This window comes from Oncorhynchus kisutch, linkage group LG22 (assembly GCF_002021735.2).
Source record: "Oncorhynchus kisutch isolate 150728-3 linkage group LG22, Okis_V2, whole genome shotgun sequence".
NCBI lineage: Eukaryota > Metazoa > Chordata > Actinopteri > Salmoniformes > Salmonidae > Oncorhynchus > Oncorhynchus kisutch.
The window spans coordinates 53,974,074-53,994,714 of record NC_034195.2 but is presented as its reverse complement, the minus strand read 5'-3'; the positions used below and the strand labels follow the sequence as shown (position 1 = coordinate 53,994,714).

At 42.9% G+C, this 20,641-nt stretch overlaps 1 protein-coding gene across 1 annotated transcript in view; it reads right to left on the bottom strand.

Moving 5' to 3' along the window:
• Window positions 1-988: 988 nt before the first annotated feature.
• LOC109885810 (tight junction protein ZO-1) overlaps window positions 989-20,641 on the bottom strand; it is a 194,484-nt gene continuing 174,831 nt past the window's right edge. Inside the window, exons 30-32 of the mRNA XM_031801464.1 lie at window positions 3,776-3,993; window positions 3,397-3,540; window positions 989-2,427 (exon numbers count right to left, since the gene is read on the bottom strand). Coding sequence (XP_031657324.1) covers window positions 2,333-2,427; window positions 3,397-3,540; window positions 3,776-3,993 — 457 coding nt within the window. The 3' untranslated portion in view covers window positions 989-2,332. The remainder of the gene's footprint in view (window positions 2,428-3,396; window positions 3,541-3,775; window positions 3,994-20,641) is intronic.

Below are 20,641 nucleotides of genomic sequence, written 5' to 3'. Positions count from 1 at the left end.
TTCATCTTTGCCTCGATCCTGACTAGTCTCCCAGTCCCTGCCGCTGAAAAACATCCCCACAGCATGATGAAGGGATGGTGCCAGGTTTCCTCCAGACGTGATGCTTGGCATTCAGGCCAAAGAGTTCAATCTTGACTTCATCAGACCAGTAATCTTGTTTTTCATAGTCTTTAGGTGCCTTTTGGCAAACTCCAAGCTGGCTGTCATGTGCCTTTTTACTGAGAAGTGGCTTATGTTTGGTCACTCTACCATAAAGGCCTGATTGGTGGTGTACTGCAGAGATGGTTGTCCTTCTGGAAGGTTCTCCCATCTCCACAGATGAAATCTGGAGCTCTGTCAGAGTGACCATTTGGTTCTTGGTCACCTCCCTGACCAAAGCCCTTCTCCCCCGTTTGCTCAGTTTGGTCAGGCGCCCAGCTCTAGGAAGAGTCTTGGTGGTTCCAAACTTCCGCCATTTTAAGAATGATGGAGGACAGCGCAGATTACTGTTCCATTTGAAAAGAGCCCTCCTCCCTCACCGTTTTTTCCCCCTTTCACGTCATAGCCTGGTGCACCGCGGTTCAGCTTAATCAAACTCCCCTCAATAATACTCAATGTATTATCTTATCACGATTGAAGTCTCAAACCAAGCACTACTTTAAAAAATATATATTTTATTAATACAGTGGTATATTTAGAAATGTGTTGCAAAAGGAGCATTGAACATAAATAAAACTAAATTGCAGCCACACTGGAAAAAAGAAAGCAGTGTTATCATTATCAAACGAAAATAGCACAGTTTTAATAAAATCCTCTATTAGTACAAAAAACCTTTTTCTATTTTTGTAAATAACAATAACAAGTTATTTGACTGTTAAAAATGCCTTTAAATACTAGTGGTGTGTGTATATGTATGTTGGTAGACAAGTTGTATTTTATTACTGCTTAGGTCAGTTCCAAGGCTCAGGGTAAGTATAACCAGAATACAAACATAACCAATGAAATCACAATTTTTTAAATTTTTTTAATAAACAATTATTATTTTTTTTGACCTCTTTTTATACAAAATGACAAAGATGTACAAAAGTGAATTTAAAGCGAACCAAGGCCATTATATACAGCCACAATTTATGTTCTAGTGTTTTCCATTTGTAGTATTTCCTCTGAAACTTCAAAATGCATAGCAGGAAAAGAAAGCATGACCTCTTCATCAGCCTCATATTATAGTTAATCCAAGTTCAAAATGCAGTGAAATTACATTTCTTTTGTTCCAATTTGTTTTTTTGTTTGTTTTTTTCCCCCCATAATTTCTTAAATCACTAAAACGTAAAGATCTGATGTTTTTTTAAAGTTAAAATGCAGATAAGGCATCACTGCTTGCAGTGTAAGATGGGACTCTTAATGTGTTTGAATTTAGTAGTAGCAGGCTTCTGGACCTGAGTCGAAGCACATGCATAGATCTCTAGACAGCTGCAGGAGTTTGTCAAATCAAGTCAGTGACATTTTATTGATCTGTGGTAAAACATTCAGTAGTTCTTCTAAAGATGGACAGACCAATCAAACGGGGGCATCCCAATGCCAATACATTAACTTCAGTCTTCAGTATTACCTTCAAAACGGTGTTGTGTTTTAAATGATGCCTACAGTACCAAGGTTCCCTCATAACCCTTGAGTGAGGCTCAGCTGCATTTCCAAAGTCCTCAGATATCCTTAAGAGCGAAACGCATGACCACAAACAACCTCACAAACAAAAAAAGCTTTTGCATATACCAACCTTTCTGTTTGTGAGTGCATACAGTAAGTTGTAAAAATTTCCGTTGCAATATTCAATTATTTATTTTTTTTAAATGTTCCTCTGTCTTGCAACCTGCTAAAAATGTTGAAAAAAATCTTAATTAGATTATTATTCAGTCAGTCTGTGGCACTGGTCATGCATTCCAACAACAGTTCCATTTTTATTATATATTTTCGTTTTTAACAGTTTTAGATTTTTTGCAAGCCTTTAGTTAAAGCACCAAAAAAAAAAAGGGTGGGTGGGAAAAGGAGAGCACAGCGCTGGGATAGGATGCTGTGTTGAGACTCCTCCCACTTCACTGGGACTCCTCCTACTTTTCCCAGGGGTGGTCACCATAAACAACTTTAATGTTCAATATTCAAGTTCAAGAACATAAGAATATATTCAAGAATAAAAGTTTGTACTTCATCAAGTCAAGCAGTGCTGCCTCCTGCTGCCTGGGAGGGAGACAACAGGGCAAAGGGGTCACAACAGCAGGAGAGTGGGGGTAACGTTGCAGTCTGTGGCTGTCCCCTGATCTAACACATTCAGTAACAGGCCAGCTGTCTCCCTCTATGTTCAGAAGTGATCGATGAGCACAGACACACAGTTGGCTCCCACCAGGTAGTTGGGGTCTCCTGGAAGAGACTTGTTCTGCCATGTCTTGGGGTCACCTGGAGGATTTAGAGAAACAAGAACAGTTATCGGTCGGTCGGGTTAGTCATTTGTCTTTCTTAGTGTGTGTTTCTTTAAATTGGTTTTGAAGGCCCAGTGTTATGTTAAGAGTGCCGTAACAGGCCGCAAATAACAGCATATGCCGATGATGATTTTGTGTAAAATCATCAGTATGTTGTTTGTGAGAAATATATATTTAGATGCTGTACATAAACCACAGATAGCTTAATACTTCTACTTACTTAAAATATTTTTTTTGTAATTTTTTCTCAACTGTAGAACTGTGTACATATTCAGCTTCTGACCAAATTTAAAGCCTTAAAAATGGATTAGCAATATGTTTAGTGAAAAGAAAAGAAAATATCTCACATTGTAGCTACTGTCAGAAATAACGAAGTAGGTGGATACTGACTGTTACAAAACCCCATGAAGAAAATGCAATGTTGTGAAAAACAAAATGGAATGACTGGAGCATTGGAACCAGGAGATGATTTAAAAGATTGATGATGATGATGATCCAGATCTCTCCTTGGCAGGGGTCAATTCCATCTCAATTTATACAAGTCAGGAAGTGATTTTATACATTTAAAATAAGAAAAAAGAAGATGGAAACATTTTTTGAATTTAAGAGCTCTTCATTCTGTGTATTGAGAAATCAATTCATTTAAAAAAAAAAATGTATATATATATATATTATTGACTTGGAATTTCCATTTACTTGACTGGAACTGACCCCAACCCTGCTCCTTAGGGACACCCTATCAAGTGTACCCTCTATCCAACTCTATGGTGACCCCTCCTCAATCACACAAGGCTCCGACCCATCCCCCAACCAATCACACAAGCCACCTGAAGCCCTGACCCAACCAATCACACAAGCCACCTGAAGCCCTGACCCAACCAATCACACAAGCCACCTGAAGCCCTGACCCAACCCCCCAAAAGGACAGAGATAGAGGACAGCGTACCCGACGAGGAGTCGGAGGATTTTAGAGCAAAAGACCAACCATCTGGGGTCATAGACGCACAGTGAGGTAGACGCAGCTCCACCGGCTTCAGGAACTTAAGACCGTGAGGCCCACACATCACCAGAGGGCTGAGCAGAGTCTCTCCTGGATGGAATAGACAGAAACAAGACTGACATATTTATATTCTGCTCTGAATATTTTAAGATGTTGACAAACGGGGCGGAAACAGTTGAAAGGGATGGAAGTTAGAGGTGAACCAGGAGATCAAAACTCTTATTTTTTCCCAGGGTTCTCAGTTGGCAGCACTACAACTAGATGAAACAAAAGTAAGATATACTATCCACTGGGCACTAAGAAAACATGTAAACATTAGAAATACCTTTCTCCTTGTCCAGGGGGGGCAGGATGCTGTTGTCCCGGCAAACCTTGAAATAGATCTCCTGTTCTATGCTGTCGGGGATGGCTCCCTGGGGGATGATGATGCTGACTCCCGTCTCGATGGAGCTCAGCACCCCGCCGTTACAGTTGAAGATCCCACGGGCCGTGGCCACCACTGTGTGACCTTCGTCCTCCTCGTCATCCTCCAGAGCACTGGGGCTAGAGAGGAGGGAGAGTTAGTAGACCATCCTGTCAAGACTACTGGGGCTAGAGAGGAGGGAGAGTTAGTAGACCATCCTGTCAAGACCACTGGGGCTAGAGAGGAGGGAGAGTTAGTAGACCATCCTGTCAAGACCACTGGGGCTAGAGAGGAAGGAGAGTTAGTAGACTATCCTGTCAAGACCACTGGGGCTAGAGAGGAAGGAGAGTTAGTGACTGTTAGTTACTAGACCATCCTGTATAGACTAGAGGTTCCCAAACTTTCTCACTCAGGCCCCCCTTCCAGCATTGGGGAATCCCCAGCCTGCCACATCTATGGGCACAAGAACTGTTCACACCTCTCTTGTTGGCAGAGAGAACATGTTGCAGGTTTAAAGCTTAGTTCCTGCAATTCTACACATTTTGTCATGGGGTGCAGAGACAGTTTTGCAGGGGGGGGGTGAGATGAGAGGGAGGAGAGGTGGAAGGGAGGGGAGTGGGGGGGGGTGAGATGAGAGGGAGGAGAGGTGGAGGGGAGGGGAGTGGGGGGGGTGAGATGAGAGGGAGGAGAGGTGGAAGGGAGGGGAGTGGGGGGAGTGAGATGAGAGGGAGGAGAGGTGGAAGGGAGGGGAGTGGGGGGGGTGAGATGAGAGGGAGGAGAGGTGGAGGGGAGCGGGGGGGTGAGATGAGAGGGAGGGTGAGACGAGAGGGAGGAGAGGTGTAGGGGAGCGAGGGTGGGACGTGAGGGAGATCAGGTGGAAAGGAGGGGAGCAGGGGTTCAGACGAGAGGGAGGAGAGGTGGAAGGGAGGGGAGCAGGGGGGTGAGACGAGAGGGAGGAGAGGTGGAAGGGAGGGGAGCGGGGGGGGGGGGTGAGACGAGAGGGAGGAGAGGTGGAAGGGAGGGGAGCAGGGGGGAGGGGGGTGAGACGAGACGAGAGGGAGGTAGGGGGAAAAAGTGAGTTATACACAACAGCAGGCTACATAACGAAGCTACAAGGTCATAAATACGCATCCTCAGATGTATAATTATTCCATTGCTTGTGTGTGACATTGTTCAAGACAGGTAATGAGTGTTGATACAGTACGTTTGTTTTGGTGTGAGGCAGAGCTCCAGAAAATGACTTCTACAACATCAGCAGAGTAGGAAAAATGCGGCCATAGAGGTCATACTGAGAACTGAGCTTTAACATTCAGACGCTTTTATCTGGAGCGACTGTGACCCCAGCGGGAATCAAACCCACGATCCTCGGCCAACGTAGCCACGCTCTACCAACGTAGCCACGCTCTACCAACGTAGCCACGCTCTACCAACGTAGCCACGCTCTACCAACGTAGCCATGCTCTACCAACGTAGTCATGCTCTACCAACGTAGCCACGCTCTACCAACGTAGCCATGCTCTACCAACGTAGTCATGCTCTACCAACGTAGCCATGCTCTACCAACGTAGCCACGCTCTACCAACGTAGCCACGCTCTACCAACGTAGCCAATGTAGCCATGCTCTACCAACGTAGCCATGCTCTACCAACGTAGCCAACGTAGCCATGCTCTACCAACGTAGCCAACGTAGCCACGCTCTACCAACGTAGCCACGCTCTACCAACGTAGCCATGCTCTACCAACGTAGCCAACGTAGCCATGCTCTACCAACGTAGCCAACGTAGCCATGCTCTACCAACGTAGCCAACGTAGCCATGCTCTACCAACGTAGCCACACTCTACCAACGTAGCCACGCTCTACCAACATAGCCATGCTCTACCAACGTAGCCACACTCTACCAACGTAGCCACGCTCTACCAACGTAGCCACTCTCTACCAACGTAGCCACGCTCTACCAACGTAGCCATGCTCTACCAACGTAGCCATGCTCTACCAACGTAGCCACGCTCTACCAACGTAGCCACGCTCTACCAACGTAGCCATGCTCTACCAACGTAGCCAATGTAGCCATGCTCTACCAACGTAGCCATGCTCTACCAACGTAGCCAACGTAGCCATGCTCTACCAACGTAGCCAACGTAGCCACGCTCTACCAACGTAGCCACGCTCTACCAACGTAGCCAACGTAGCCATGCTCTACCAACGTAGCCAACGTAGCCATGCTCTACCAACGTAGCCAACGTAGCCATGCTCTACCAACGTAGCCAACGTAGCCATGCTCTACCAACGTAGCCAACGTAGCCATGCTCTACCAACGTAGCCACACTCTACCAACGTAGCCACGCTCTACCAACGTAGCCACTCTCTACCAACGTAGCCATGCTCTACCAACGTAGCCATGCTCTACCAACGTAGCCACGCTCTACCAACGTAGCCACGCTCTACCAACGTAGCCATGCTCTACCAACGTAGCCAATGTAGCCATGCTCTACCAACGTAGCCATGCTCTACCAACGTAGCCAACGTAGCCACGCTCTACCAACGTAGCCAACGTAGCCACGCTCTACCAACGTAGCCACGCTCTACCAACGTAGCCAACGTAGCCATGCTCTACCAACGTAGCCAACGTAGCCATGCTCTACCAACGTAGCCAACGTAGCCATGCTCTACCAACGTAGCCACACTCTACCAACGTAGCCACGCTCTACCAACGTAGCCACTCTCTACCAACGTAGCCACTCTCTACCAACGTAGCCACTCTCTACCAACGTAGCCACGCTCTACCAACGTAGCCAGTCTACCAACGTAGCCATGCAGGATCAGTCAATGAGTTTGTAATTATGGCCGTTGCCTGTATATGATGCAGTTTATGCCGTGTGCACAGAATTAAATAGAACATTTGTATTGTATCTCTACGGCTTGAGTCCATGTCATGAGATTAGTGTGTGTAGTCAGCCATAGATTTATTTTTTTACCTTTATTTAACTAGGCAAGTCAGTTAAGAACAAATTCTTATTTTCAATGAGGGCCCACAGTGGTGGGTTAACTACCTGTTCAGGGGCAGAACGACAGATTTGTAAACTTCCAGGTTACTAGTCCAACGCTCTAACCACTAGGCTTCCCTGCCGCTAACCACTACTACTACCTGACCAGATTATTACCTCATCCCCTTATCTAACAGGGTCTACTACTACCTGACCAGATTATTACCTCATCCCCTTATCTAACAGGGTCTACTACTACCAGATTATTACCTCATCCCCTTATCTAACAGGCTCTACTACTACCAGATTATTACCTCATCCCCTTATCTAACAGGCTCTACTACTACCAGATTATTACCTCATCCCTTTATCTAACAGGGTCTACCTGACCAGATTATTACCTCATCCCTTTATCTAACAGGGTCTACTACTACCTGACCAGATTATTACCTCATCCCCTTATCTAACAGGGTCTACTACCTGACCAGATTATTACCTCATCCCCTTATCTAACAGGGTCTACTACTACCAGATTATTACCTCATCCCTTTATCTAACAGGGTCTACTACTACCAGATTATTACCTCATCCCCCTTATCTAACAGGCTCTACTACTACCAGATTATTACCTCATCCCCTTATCTAACAGGGTCTACCTGACCAGATTATTACCTCATCCCCTTATCTAACAGGCTCTACTACTACCAGATTATTACCTCATCCCTTTATCTAACAGGGTCTACTACTACCAGACCAGATTATTACCTCATCCCCTTATCTAACAGGGTCTACCTGACCAGATTATTACCTCATCCCTTTATCTAACAGGGTCTACTACTACTTGACCAGATTATTACCTCATCCCCTTATCTAACAGGCTCTACTACTACCAGATTATTACCTCATCCCTCTTATCTAACAGGGTCTACCACTACCAGATTATTACCTCATCCCCTTATCTAACAGGCTCTACTACTACCAGATTATTACCTCATCCCCTTATCTAACAGGCTCTACTACTACCAGATTATTACCTCATCCCTTTATCTAACAGGCTCTACTACTACCAGATTATTACCTCATCCCCTTATCTAACAGGGTCTACTACTACCAGATTATTACCTCATCCCCTTATCTAACAGGGTCTACCTGACCAGATTATTACCTCATCCCCTTATCTAACAGGCTCTACTACTACCAGATTATTACCTCATCCCCTTATCTAACAGGCTCTACTACTACCAGACCAGATTATTACCTCATCCCCTTATCTAACAGGGTCTACTACCTGACTAGATTATTACCTCATCCCTTTATCTAACAGGGTCTACTACTACCAGATTATTACCTCATCCCCTTATCTAACAGGCTCTACTACTACCAGATTATTACCTCATCCCCTTATCTAACAGGGTCTACTACTACCAGATTATTACCACATCCCCTTATCTAACAGGCTCTACTACTACCAGATTATTACCTCATCCCTTTATCTAACAGGGTCTACTACTACCAGATTATTACCTCATCCCCTTATCTAACAGGGTCTACTACTACCAGATTATTACCTCATCCCCTTATCTAACAGGCTCTACTACTACCAGATTATTACCTCATCCCCTTATCTAACAGGCTCTACTACTACCAGATTATTACCTCATCCCCTTATCTAACAGGGTCTACTACTACCAGATTATTACCTCATCCCCTTATCTAACAGGCTCTACTATTACCAGATTATTACCTCATCCCCTTATCTAACAGGGTCTACTACTACCAGATTATTACCTCATCCCCTTATCTAACAGGGTCTACCTGACTAGATTATTACCTCATCCCTTTATCTAACAGGGTCTACTACCAGACCAGATTATTACCTCATCCCCTTATCTAACAGGGTCTACTACTACCAGACCAGATTATTACCTCATCCCCTTATCTAACAGGGTCTACTACTACCAGATTATTACCTCATCCCCTTATCTAACAGGGTCTACTACCTGACTAGATTATTACCTCATCCCCTTATCTAACAGGGTCTACTACTACCAGATTATTACCTCATCCCCTTATCTAACAGGCTCTACTACTACCAGATTATTACCTCATCCCCTTATCTAACAGGCTCTACTACTACCAGATTATTACCTCATCCCTTTATCTAACAGGGTCTACTACTACCAGATTATTACCTCATCCCCTTATCTAACAGGGTCTACTACTACCAGATTATTACCTCATCCCCTTATCTAACAGGCTCTACTACTACCAGATTATTACCTCATCCCCTTATCTAACAGGCTCTACTACTACCAGATTATTACCTCATCCCCTTATCTAACAGGGTCTACTACTACCAGATTATTACCTCATCCCCTTATCTAACAGGGTCTACTACTACCAGATTATTACCTCATCCCCTTATCTAACAGGGTCTACCTGACTAGATTATTACCTCAGCCCTTTATCTAACAGGGTCTACTACCAGACCAGATAATTACCTCATCCCCTTATTTTACAGGGTCTACCTGACTAGATTATTACCTCATCCCCTTATCTAACAGGGTCTACCTGACTAGATTATTACCTCATCCCTTTATCTAACAGGGTCTACTACTACCAGACCAGATTATTACCTCATCCCCTTATCTAACAGGGTCTACTACTACCAGATTATTACCTCATCCCCTTATCTAACAGGGTCTACTACCTGACTAGATTATTACCTCATCCCCTTATCTAACAGGGTCTACTACTACCAGATTATTACCTCATCCCCTTATCTAACAGGCTCTACTACTACCAGATTATTACCTCATCCCCTTATCTAACAGGGTCTACTACCTGACTAGATTACTACCTCATCCCTTTATCTAACAGGCTCTACTACTACCAGATTATTACCTCATCCCCTTATCTAACAGGGTCTACTACTACCAGATTATTACCTCATCCCCTTATCTAACAGGGTCTACCTGACCAGATTATTACCTCATCCCCTTATCTAACAGGGTCTACCTGACCAGATTATTACCTCATGCCTTTATCTAACAGGGTCTACTACTACCTGACCAGATTATTACCTCATCCCTTTATCTAACAGGGTCTACTACTACCTGACCAGATTATTACCTCATCCCTTTATCTAACAGGGTCTACTACTACCAGATTATTACCTCATCCCCTTATCTAACAGGCTCTACTACTACCAGACCAGATTATTACCTCATCCCATTATCTAACAGGCTCTACTACTACCAGATTATTACCTCATCCCCTTATCTAACAGGGTCTACCTGACCAGATTATTACCTCATCCCCTTATCTAACAGGGTCTACCTGACCAGATTATTACCTCATGCCTTTATCTAACAGGGTCTACTACTACCTGACCAGATTATTACCTCATCCCTTTATCTAACAGGGTCTACTACTACCTGACCAGATTATTACCTCATCCCTTTATCTAACAGGGTCTACTACTACCAGATTATTACCTCATCCCCTTATCTAACAGGCTCTACTACTACCAGACCAGATTATTACCTCATCCCATTATCTAACAGGGTCTACTACTACCAGATTATTACCTCATCCCCTTATCTAACAGGGTCTACCTGACCAGATTATTACCTCATCCCCTTATCTAACAGGGTCTACTACTACCAGATTATTACCTCATCCCCTTATCTAACAGGCTCTACTACTACCAGATTATTACCTCATCCCCTTATCTAACAGGCTCTACTACTACCAGATTATTACCTCATCCCTTTATCTAACAGGGTCTACCTGACCGGATTATTCCCTCATCCCTTTATCTAACAGGGTCTACTACTACCAGACCAGATTATTACCTCATCCCCTTATCTAACAGGGTCTACTACTACCAGATTATTACCTCATCCCCTTATCTAACAGGGTCTACTACCTGACTAGATTATTACCACATCCCCTTATCTAACAGGGTCTACTACTACCAGATTATTACCTCATCCCCTTATCTAACAGGCTCTACTACTACCAGATTATTACCTCATCCCCTTTTCTAACAGGGTCTACTACCTGACTAGATTATTACCTCATCCCTTTATCTAACAGGCTCTACTACTACCAGATTATTACCTCATCCCCTTATCTAACAGGGTCTACTACTACCAGATTATTACCTCATCCCCTTATCTAACAGGGTCTACCTGACCAGATTATTACCTCATCCCCTTATCTAACAGGGTCTACCTGACCAGATTATTACCTCATCCCTTTATCTAACAGGGTCTACTACTACCTGACCAGATTATTACCTCATCCCTTTATCTAACAGGGTCTACTACTACCTGACCAGATTATTACCTCATCCCTTTATCTAACAGGGTCTACTACTACCAGATTATTACCTCATCCCCTTATCTAACAGGCTCTACTACTACCAGACCAGATTATTACCTCATCCCATTATCTAACAGGGTCTACTACTACCAGATTATTACCTCATCCCCTTATCTAACAGGGTCTACTACTACCAGATTATTACCTCATCCCCTTATCTAACAGGGTCTACCTGACTAGATTATTACCTCATCCCTTTATCTAACAGGGTCTACTACCAGACCAGATTATTACCTCATCCCCTTATCTAACAGGGTCTACTACTACCAGACCAGATTATTACCTCATCCCCTTATCTAACAGGGTCTACTACTACCAGATTATTACCTCATCCCCTTATCTAACAGGGTCTACTACCTGACTAGATTATTACCTCATCCCCTTATCTAACAGGGTCTACTACTACCAGATTATTACCTCATCCCCTTATCTAACAGGCTCTACTACTACCAGATTATTACCTCATCCCCTTATCTAACAGGCTCTACTACTACCAGATTATTACCTCATCCCTTTATCTAACAGGGTCTACTACTACCAGATTATTACCTCATCCCCTTATCTAACAGGGTCTACTACTACCAGATTATTACCTCATCCCCTTATCTAACAGGCTCTACTACTACCAGATTATTACCTCATCCCCTTATCTAACAGGCTCTACTACTACCAGATTATTACCTCATCCCCTTATCTAACAGGGTCTACTACTACCAGATTATTACCTCATCCCCTTATCTAACAGGGTCTACTACTACCAGATTATTACCTCATCCCCTTATCTAACAGGGTCTACCTGACTAGATTATTACCTCAGCCCTTTATCTAACAGGGTCTACTACCAGACCAGATAATTACCTCATCCCCTTATTTTACAGGGTCTACCTGACTAGATTATTACCTCATCCCCTTATCTAACAGGGTCTACCTGACTAGATTATTACCTCATCCCTTTATCTAACAGGGTCTACTACTACCAGACCAGATTATTACCTCATCCCCTTATCTAACAGGGTCTACTACTACCAGATTATTACCTCATCCCCTTATCTAACAGGGTCTACTACCTGACTAGATTATTACCTCATCCCCTTATCTAACAGGGTCTACTACTACCAGATTATTACCTCATCCCCTTATCTAACAGGCTCTACTACTACCAGATTATTACCTCATCCCCTTATCTAACAGGGTCTACTACCTGACTAGATTACTACCTCATCCCTTTATCTAACAGGCTCTACTACTACCAGATTATTACCTCATCCCCTTATCTAACAGGGTCTACTACTACCAGATTATTACCTCATCCCCTTATCTAACAGGGTCTACCTGACCAGATTATTACCTCATCCCCTTATCTAACAGGGTCTACCTGACCAGATTATTACCTCATGCCTTTATCTAACAGGGTCTACTACTACCTGACCAGATTATTACCTCATCCCTTTATCTAACAGGGTCTACTACTACCTGACCAGATTATTACCTCATCCCTTTATCTAACAGGGTCTACTACTACCAGATTATTACCTCATCCCCTTATCTAACAGGGTCTACTACTACCAGATTATTACCTCATCCCCTTATCTAACAGGGTCTACTACTACCAGATTATTACCTCATCCCCTTATCTAACAGGGTCTACCTGACTAGATTATTACCTCAGCCCTTTATCTAACAGGGTCTACTACCAGACCAGATAATTACCTCATCCCCTTATTTTACAGGGTCTACCTGACTAGATTATTACCTCATCCCCTTATCTAACAGGGTCTACCTGACTAGATTATTACCTCATCCCTTTATCTAACAGGGTCTACTACTACCAGACCAGATTATTACCTCATCCCCTTATCTAACAGGGTCTACTACTACCAGATTATTACCTCATCCCCTTATCTAACAGGGTCTACTACCTGACTAGATTATTACCTCATCCCCTTATCTAACAGGGTCTACTACTACCAGATTATTACCTCATCCCCTTATCTAACAGGCTCTACTACTACCAGATTATTACCTCATCCCCTTATCTAACAGGGTCTACTACCTGACTAGATTACTACCTCATCCCTTTATCTAACAGGCTCTACTACTACCAGATTATTACCTCATCCCCTTATCTAACAGGGTCTACTACTACCAGATTATTACCTCATCCCCTTATCTAACAGGGTCTACCTGACTAGATTATTACCTCATCCCCTTATCTAACAGGGTCTACCTGACCAGATTATTACCTCATGCCTTTATCTAACAGGGTCTACTACTACCTGACCAGATTATTACCTCATCCCTTTATCTAACAGGGTCTACTACTACCTGACCAGATTATTACCTCATCCCTTTATCTAACAGGGTCTACTACTACCAGATTATTACCTCATCCCCTTATCTAACAGGCTCTACTACTACCAGACCAGATTATTACCTCATCCCATTATCTAACAGGCTCTACTACTACCAGATTATTACCTCATCCCCTTATCTAACAGGGTCTACCTGACCAGATTATTACCTCATCCCCTTATCTAACAGGGTCTACCTGACCAGATTATTACCTCATGCCTTTATCTAACAGGGTCTACTACTACCTGACCAGATTATTACCTCATCCCCTTATCTAACAGGGTCTACTACTACCAGATTATTACCTCATCCCCTTATCTAACAGGGTCTACCTGACTAGATTATTACCTCAGCCCTTTATCTAACAGGGTCTACTACCAGACCAGATAATTACCTCATCCCCTTATTTTACAGGGTCTACCTGACTAGATTATTACCTCATCCCCTTATCTAACAGGGTCTACCTGACTAGATTATTACCTCATCCCTTTATCTAACAGGGTCTACTACTACCAGACCAGATTATTACCTCATCCCCTTATCTAACAGGGTCTACTACTACCAGATTATTACCTCATCCCCTTATCTAACAGGGTCTACTACCTGACTAGATTATTACCTCATCCCCTTATCTAACAGGGTCTACTACTACCAGATTATTACCTCATCCCCTTATCTAACAGGCTCTACTACTACCAGATTATTACCTCATCCCCTTATCTAACAGGGTCTACTACCTGACTAGATTACTACCTCATCCCTTTATCTAACAGGCTCTACTACTACCAGATTATTACCTCATCCCCTTATCTAACAGGGTCTACTACTACCAGATTATTACCTCATCCCCTTATCTAACAGGGTCTACCTGACCAGATTATTACCTCATCCCCTTATCTAACAGGGTCTACCTGACCAGATTATTACCTCATGCCTTTATCTAACAGGGTCTACTACTACCTGACCAGATTATTACCTCATCCCTTTATCTAACAGGGTCTACTACTACCTGACCAGATTATTACCTCATCCCTTTATCTAACAGGGTCTACTACTACCAGATTATTACCTCATCCCCTTATCTAACAGGGTCTACTACTACCAGATTATTACCTCATCCCCTTATCTAACAGGGTCTACTACTACCAGATTATTACCTCATCCCCTTATCTAACAGGGTCTACCTGACTAGATTATTACCTCAGCCCTTTATCTAACAGGGTCTACTACCAGACCAGATAATTACCTCATCCCCTTATTTTACAGGGTCTACCTGACTAGATTATTACCTCATCCCCTTATCTAACAGGGTCTACCTGACTAGATTATTACCTCATCCCTTTATCTAACAGGGTCTACTACTACCAGACCAGATTATTACCTCATCCCCTTATCTAACAGGGTCTACTACTACCAGATTATTACCTCATCCCCTTATCTAACAGGGTCTACTACCTGACTAGATTATTACCTCATCCCCTTATCTAACAGGGTCTACTACTACCAGATTATTACCTCATCCCCTTATCTAACAGGCTCTACTACTACCAGATTATTACCTCATCCCCTTATCTAACAGGGTCTACTACCTGACTAGATTACTACCTCATCCCTTTATCTAACAGGCTCTACTACTACCAGATTATTACCTCATCCCCTTATCTAACAGGGTCTACTACTACCAGATTATTACCTCATCCCCTTATCTAACAGGGTCTACCTGACTAGATTATTACCTCATCCCCTTATCTAACAGGGTCTACCTGACCAGATTATTACCTCATGCCTTTATCTAACAGGGTCTACTACTACCTGACCAGATTATTACCTCATCCCTTTATCTAACAGGGTCTACTACTACCTGACCAGATTATTACCTCATCCCTTTATCTAACAGGGTCTACTACTACCAGATTATTACCTCATCCCCTTATCTAACAGGCTCTACTACTACCAGACCAGATTATTACCTCATCCCATTATCTAACAGGCTCTACTACTACCAGATTATTACCTCATCCCCTTATCTAACAGGGTCTACCTGACCAGATTATTACCTCATCCCCTTATCTAACAGGGTCTACCTGACCAGATTATTACCTCATGCCTTTATCTAACAGGGTCTACTACTACCTGACCAGATTATTACCTCATCCCTTTATCTAACAGGGTCTACTACTACCTGACCAGATTATTACCTCATCCCTTTATCTAACAGGGTCTACTACTACCAGATTATTACCTCATCCCCTTATCTAACAGGCTCTACTACTACCAGACCAGATTATTACCTCATCCCATTATCTAACAGGGTCTACTACTACCAGATTATTACCTCATCCCCTTATCTAACAGGGTCTACCTGACCAGATTATTACCTCATCCCCTTATCTAACAGGGTCTACTACTACCAGATTATTACCTCATCCCCTTATCTAACAGGCTCTACTACTACCAGATTATTACCTCATCCCCTTATCTAACAGGCTCTACTACTACCAGATTATTACCTCATCCCTTTATCTAACAGGGTCTACCTGACCGGATTATTCCCTCATCCCTTTATCTAACAGGGTCTACTACTACCAGACCAGATTATTACCTCATCCCCTTATCTAACAGGGTCTACTACTACCAGATTATTACCTCATCCCCTTATCTAACAGGGTCTACTACCTGACTAGATTATTACCACATCCCCTTATCTAACAGGGTCTACTACTACCAGATTATTACCTCATCCCCTTATCTAACAGGGTCTACTACTACCAGATTATTACCTCATCCCCTTATCTAACAGGGTCTACCTGACCAGATTATTACCTCATCCCCTTATCTAACAGGGTCTACCTGACCAGATTATTACCTCATCCCTTTATCTAACAGGGTCTACTACTACCTAACCAGATTATTACCTCATCCCTTTATCTAACAGGGTCTACTACTACCTGACCAGATTATTACCTCATCCCTTTATCTAACAGGGTCTACTACTACCAGATTATTACCTCATCCCCTTATCTAACAGGCTCTACTACTACCAGACCAGATTATTACCTCATCCCATTATCTAACAGGGTCTACTACTACCAGATTATTACCTCATCCCCTTATCTAACAGGGTCTACTACTACCAGATTATTACCTCATCCCCTTATCTAACAGGGTCTACCTGACTAGATTATTACCTCATCCCTTTATCTAACAGGGTCTACTACCAGACCAGATTATTACCTCATCCCCTTATCTAACAGGGTCTACTACTACCAGACCAGATTATTACCTCATCCCCTTATCTAACAGGGTCTACTACTACCAGATTATTACCTCATCCCCTTATCTAACAGGGTCTACTACCTGACTAGATTATTACCTCATCCCCTTATCTAACAGGGTCTACTACTACCAGATTATTACCTCATCCCCTTATCTAACAGGCTCTACTACTACCAGATTATTACCTCATCCCCTTATCTAACAGGCTCTACTACTACCAGATTATTACCTCATCCCTTTATCTAACAGGGTCTACTACTACCAGATTATTACCTCATCCCCTTATCTAACAGGGTCTACTACTACCAGATTATTACCTCATCCCCTTATCTAACAGGCTCTACTACTACCAGATTATTACCTCATCCCCTTATCTAACAGGCTCTACTACTACCAGATTATTACCTCATCCCCTTATCTAACAGGGTCTACTACTACCAGATTATTACCTTATCCCCTTATCTAACAGGGTCTACTACTACCAGATTATTACCTCATCCCCTTATCTAACAGGGTCTACCTGACTAGATTATTACCTCAGCCCTTTATCTAACAGGGTCTACTACCAGACCAGATAATTACCTCATCCCCTTATTTTACAGGGTCTACCTGACTAGATTATTACCTCATCCCCTTATCTAACAGGGTCTACCTGACTAGATTATTACCTCATCCCTTTATCTAACAGGGTCTACTACTACCAGACCAGATTATTACCTCATCCCCTTATCTAACAGGGTCTACTACTACCAGATTATTACCTCATCCCCTTATCTAACAGGGTCTACTACCTGACTAGATTATTACCTCATCCCCTTATCTAACAGGGTCTACTACTACCAGATTATTACCTCATCCCCTTATCTAACAGGCTCTACTACTACCAGATTATTACCTCATCCCCTTATCTAACAGGGTCTACTACCTGACTAGATTACTACCTCATCCCTTTATCTAACAGGCTCTACTACTACCAGATTATTACCTCATCCCCTTATCTAACAGGGTCTACTACTACCAGATTATTACCTCATCCCCTTATCTAACAGGGTCTACCTGACCAGATTATTACCTCATCCCCTTATCTAACAGGGTCTACCTGACCAGATTATTACCTCATGCCTTTATCTAACAGGGTCTACTACTACCTGACCAGATTATTACCTCATCCCTTTATCTAACAGGGTCTACTACTACCTGACCAGATTATTACCTCATCCCTTTATCTAACAGGGTCTACTACTACCAGATTATTACCTCATCCCCTTATCTAACAGGCTCTACTACTACCAGACCAGATTATTACCTCATCCCATTATCTAACAGGCTCTACTACTACCAGATTATTACCTCATCCCCTTATCTAACAGGGTCTACCTGACCAGATTATTACCTCATCCCCTTATCTAACAGGGTCTACCTGACCAGATTATTACCTCATGCCTTTATCTAACAGGGTCTACTACTACCTGACCAGATTATTACCTCATCCCTTTATCTAACAGGGTCTACTACTACCTGACCAGATTATTACCTCATCCCTTTATCTAACAGGGTCTACTACTACCAGATTATTACCTCATCCCCTTATCTAACAGGCTCTACTACTACCAGACCAGATTATTACCTCATCCCATTATCTAACAGGGTCTACTACTACCAGATTATTACCTCATCCCCTTATCTAACAGGGTCTACCTGACCAGATTATTACCTCATCCCCTTATCTAACAGGGTCTACTACTACCAGATTATTACCTCATCCCCTTATCTAACAGGCTCTACTACTACCAGATTATTACCTCATCCCCTTATCTAACAGGCTCTACTACTACCAGATTATTACCTCATCCCTTTATCTAACAGGGTCTACCTGACCGGATTATTCCCTCATCCCTTTATCTAACAGGGTCTACTACTACCAGACCAGATTATTACCTCATCCCCTTATCTAACAGGGTCTACTACTACCAGATTATTACCTCATCCCCTTATCTAACAGGGTCTACTACCTGACTAGATTATTACCACATCCCCTTATCTAACAGGGTCTACTACTACCAGATTATTACCTCATCCCCTTATCTAACAGGCTCTACTACTACCAGATTATTACCTCATCCCCTTTTCTAACAGGGTCTACTACCTGACTAGATTATTACCTCATCCCTTTATCTAACAGGCTCTACTACTACCAGATTATTACCTCATCCCCTTATCTAACAGGGTCTACTACTACCAGATTATTACCTCATCCCCTTATCTAACAGGGTCTACCTGACCAGATTATTACCTCATCCCCCTTATCTAACAGGCTCTACTACTACCAGATTATTACCTCATCCCCTTATCTAACAGGGTCTACCTGACCAGATTATTACCTCATCCCCTTATCTAACAGGCTCTACTACTACCAGATTATTACCTCATCCCTTTATCTAACAGGGTCTACTACTACCAGACCAGATTATTACCTCATCCCCTTATCTAACAGGGTCTACCTGACCAGATTATTACCTCATCCCTTTATCTAACAGGGTCTACTACTACCTGACCAGATTATTACCTCATCCCCTTATCTAACAGGCTCTACTACTACCAGATTATTACCTCATCCCTCTTATCTAACAGGGTCTACCACTACCAGATTATTACCTCATCCCCTTATCTAACAGGGTCTACTACTACCAGATTATTACCTCATCCCTTTATCTAACAGGGTCTACCTGACCAGATTATTACCTCATCCCTTTATCTAACAGGGTCTACTACTACCTGACCAGATTATTACCTCATCCCCTTATCTAACAGGGTCTACTACCTGACCAGATTATTACCTCATCCCCTTATCTAACAGGGTCTACTACTACCAGATTATTACCTCATCCCTTTATCTAACAGGGTCTACTACTACCAGATTATTACCTCATCCCCCTTATCTAACAGGCTCTACTACTACCAGATTATTACCTCATCCCCTTATCTAACAGGGTCTACCTGACCAGATTATTACCTCATCCCCTTATCTAACAGGCTCTACTACTACCAGATTATTACCTCATCCCTTTATCTAACAGGGTCTACTACTACCAGACCAGATTATTACCTCATCCCCTTATCTAACAGGGTCTACCTGACCAGATTATTACCTCATCCCTTTATCTAACAGGGTCTACTACTACTTGACCAGATTATTACCTCATCCCCTTATCTAACAGGCTCTACTACTACCAGATTATTACCTCATCCCCTTATCTAACAGGGTCTACTACTACCAGATTATTACCTCATCCCTTTATCTAACAGGGTCTACTACTACCAGATTATTACCTCATCCCCCTTATCTAACAGGGTCTACTACTACCAGATTATTATCCGTCATCCCTTTATCTAACAGGGTCTACCATACAGATTATTACCTCATACCCCTTATCTAACAGGGTCCTACTACTACCAGACCAGATTTATTACCTCATCCCCTTATTTCTAACAGGGTCTACTCTACTCACCAGATTATTACCTCATCCCCTCTTATCATAACAGGGTCTAATACCTGACCTAGATTATTACCTCATCCCCTTATCTAACAGGTCTACTACCTGACCAGATTATTACTCATCCCCTTATCTAACAGGCTCTACTACTACAGATTATTACCTCATCCCCTTATCTAAACAGGCTCTACTACTACCAGATTATTACCTCATCCCCTTATCTAACCAGGGCCTCTACTACTACCAGATTATTACCTCATCCCCCTTATCTAACAGGGTCTACTACTACCAG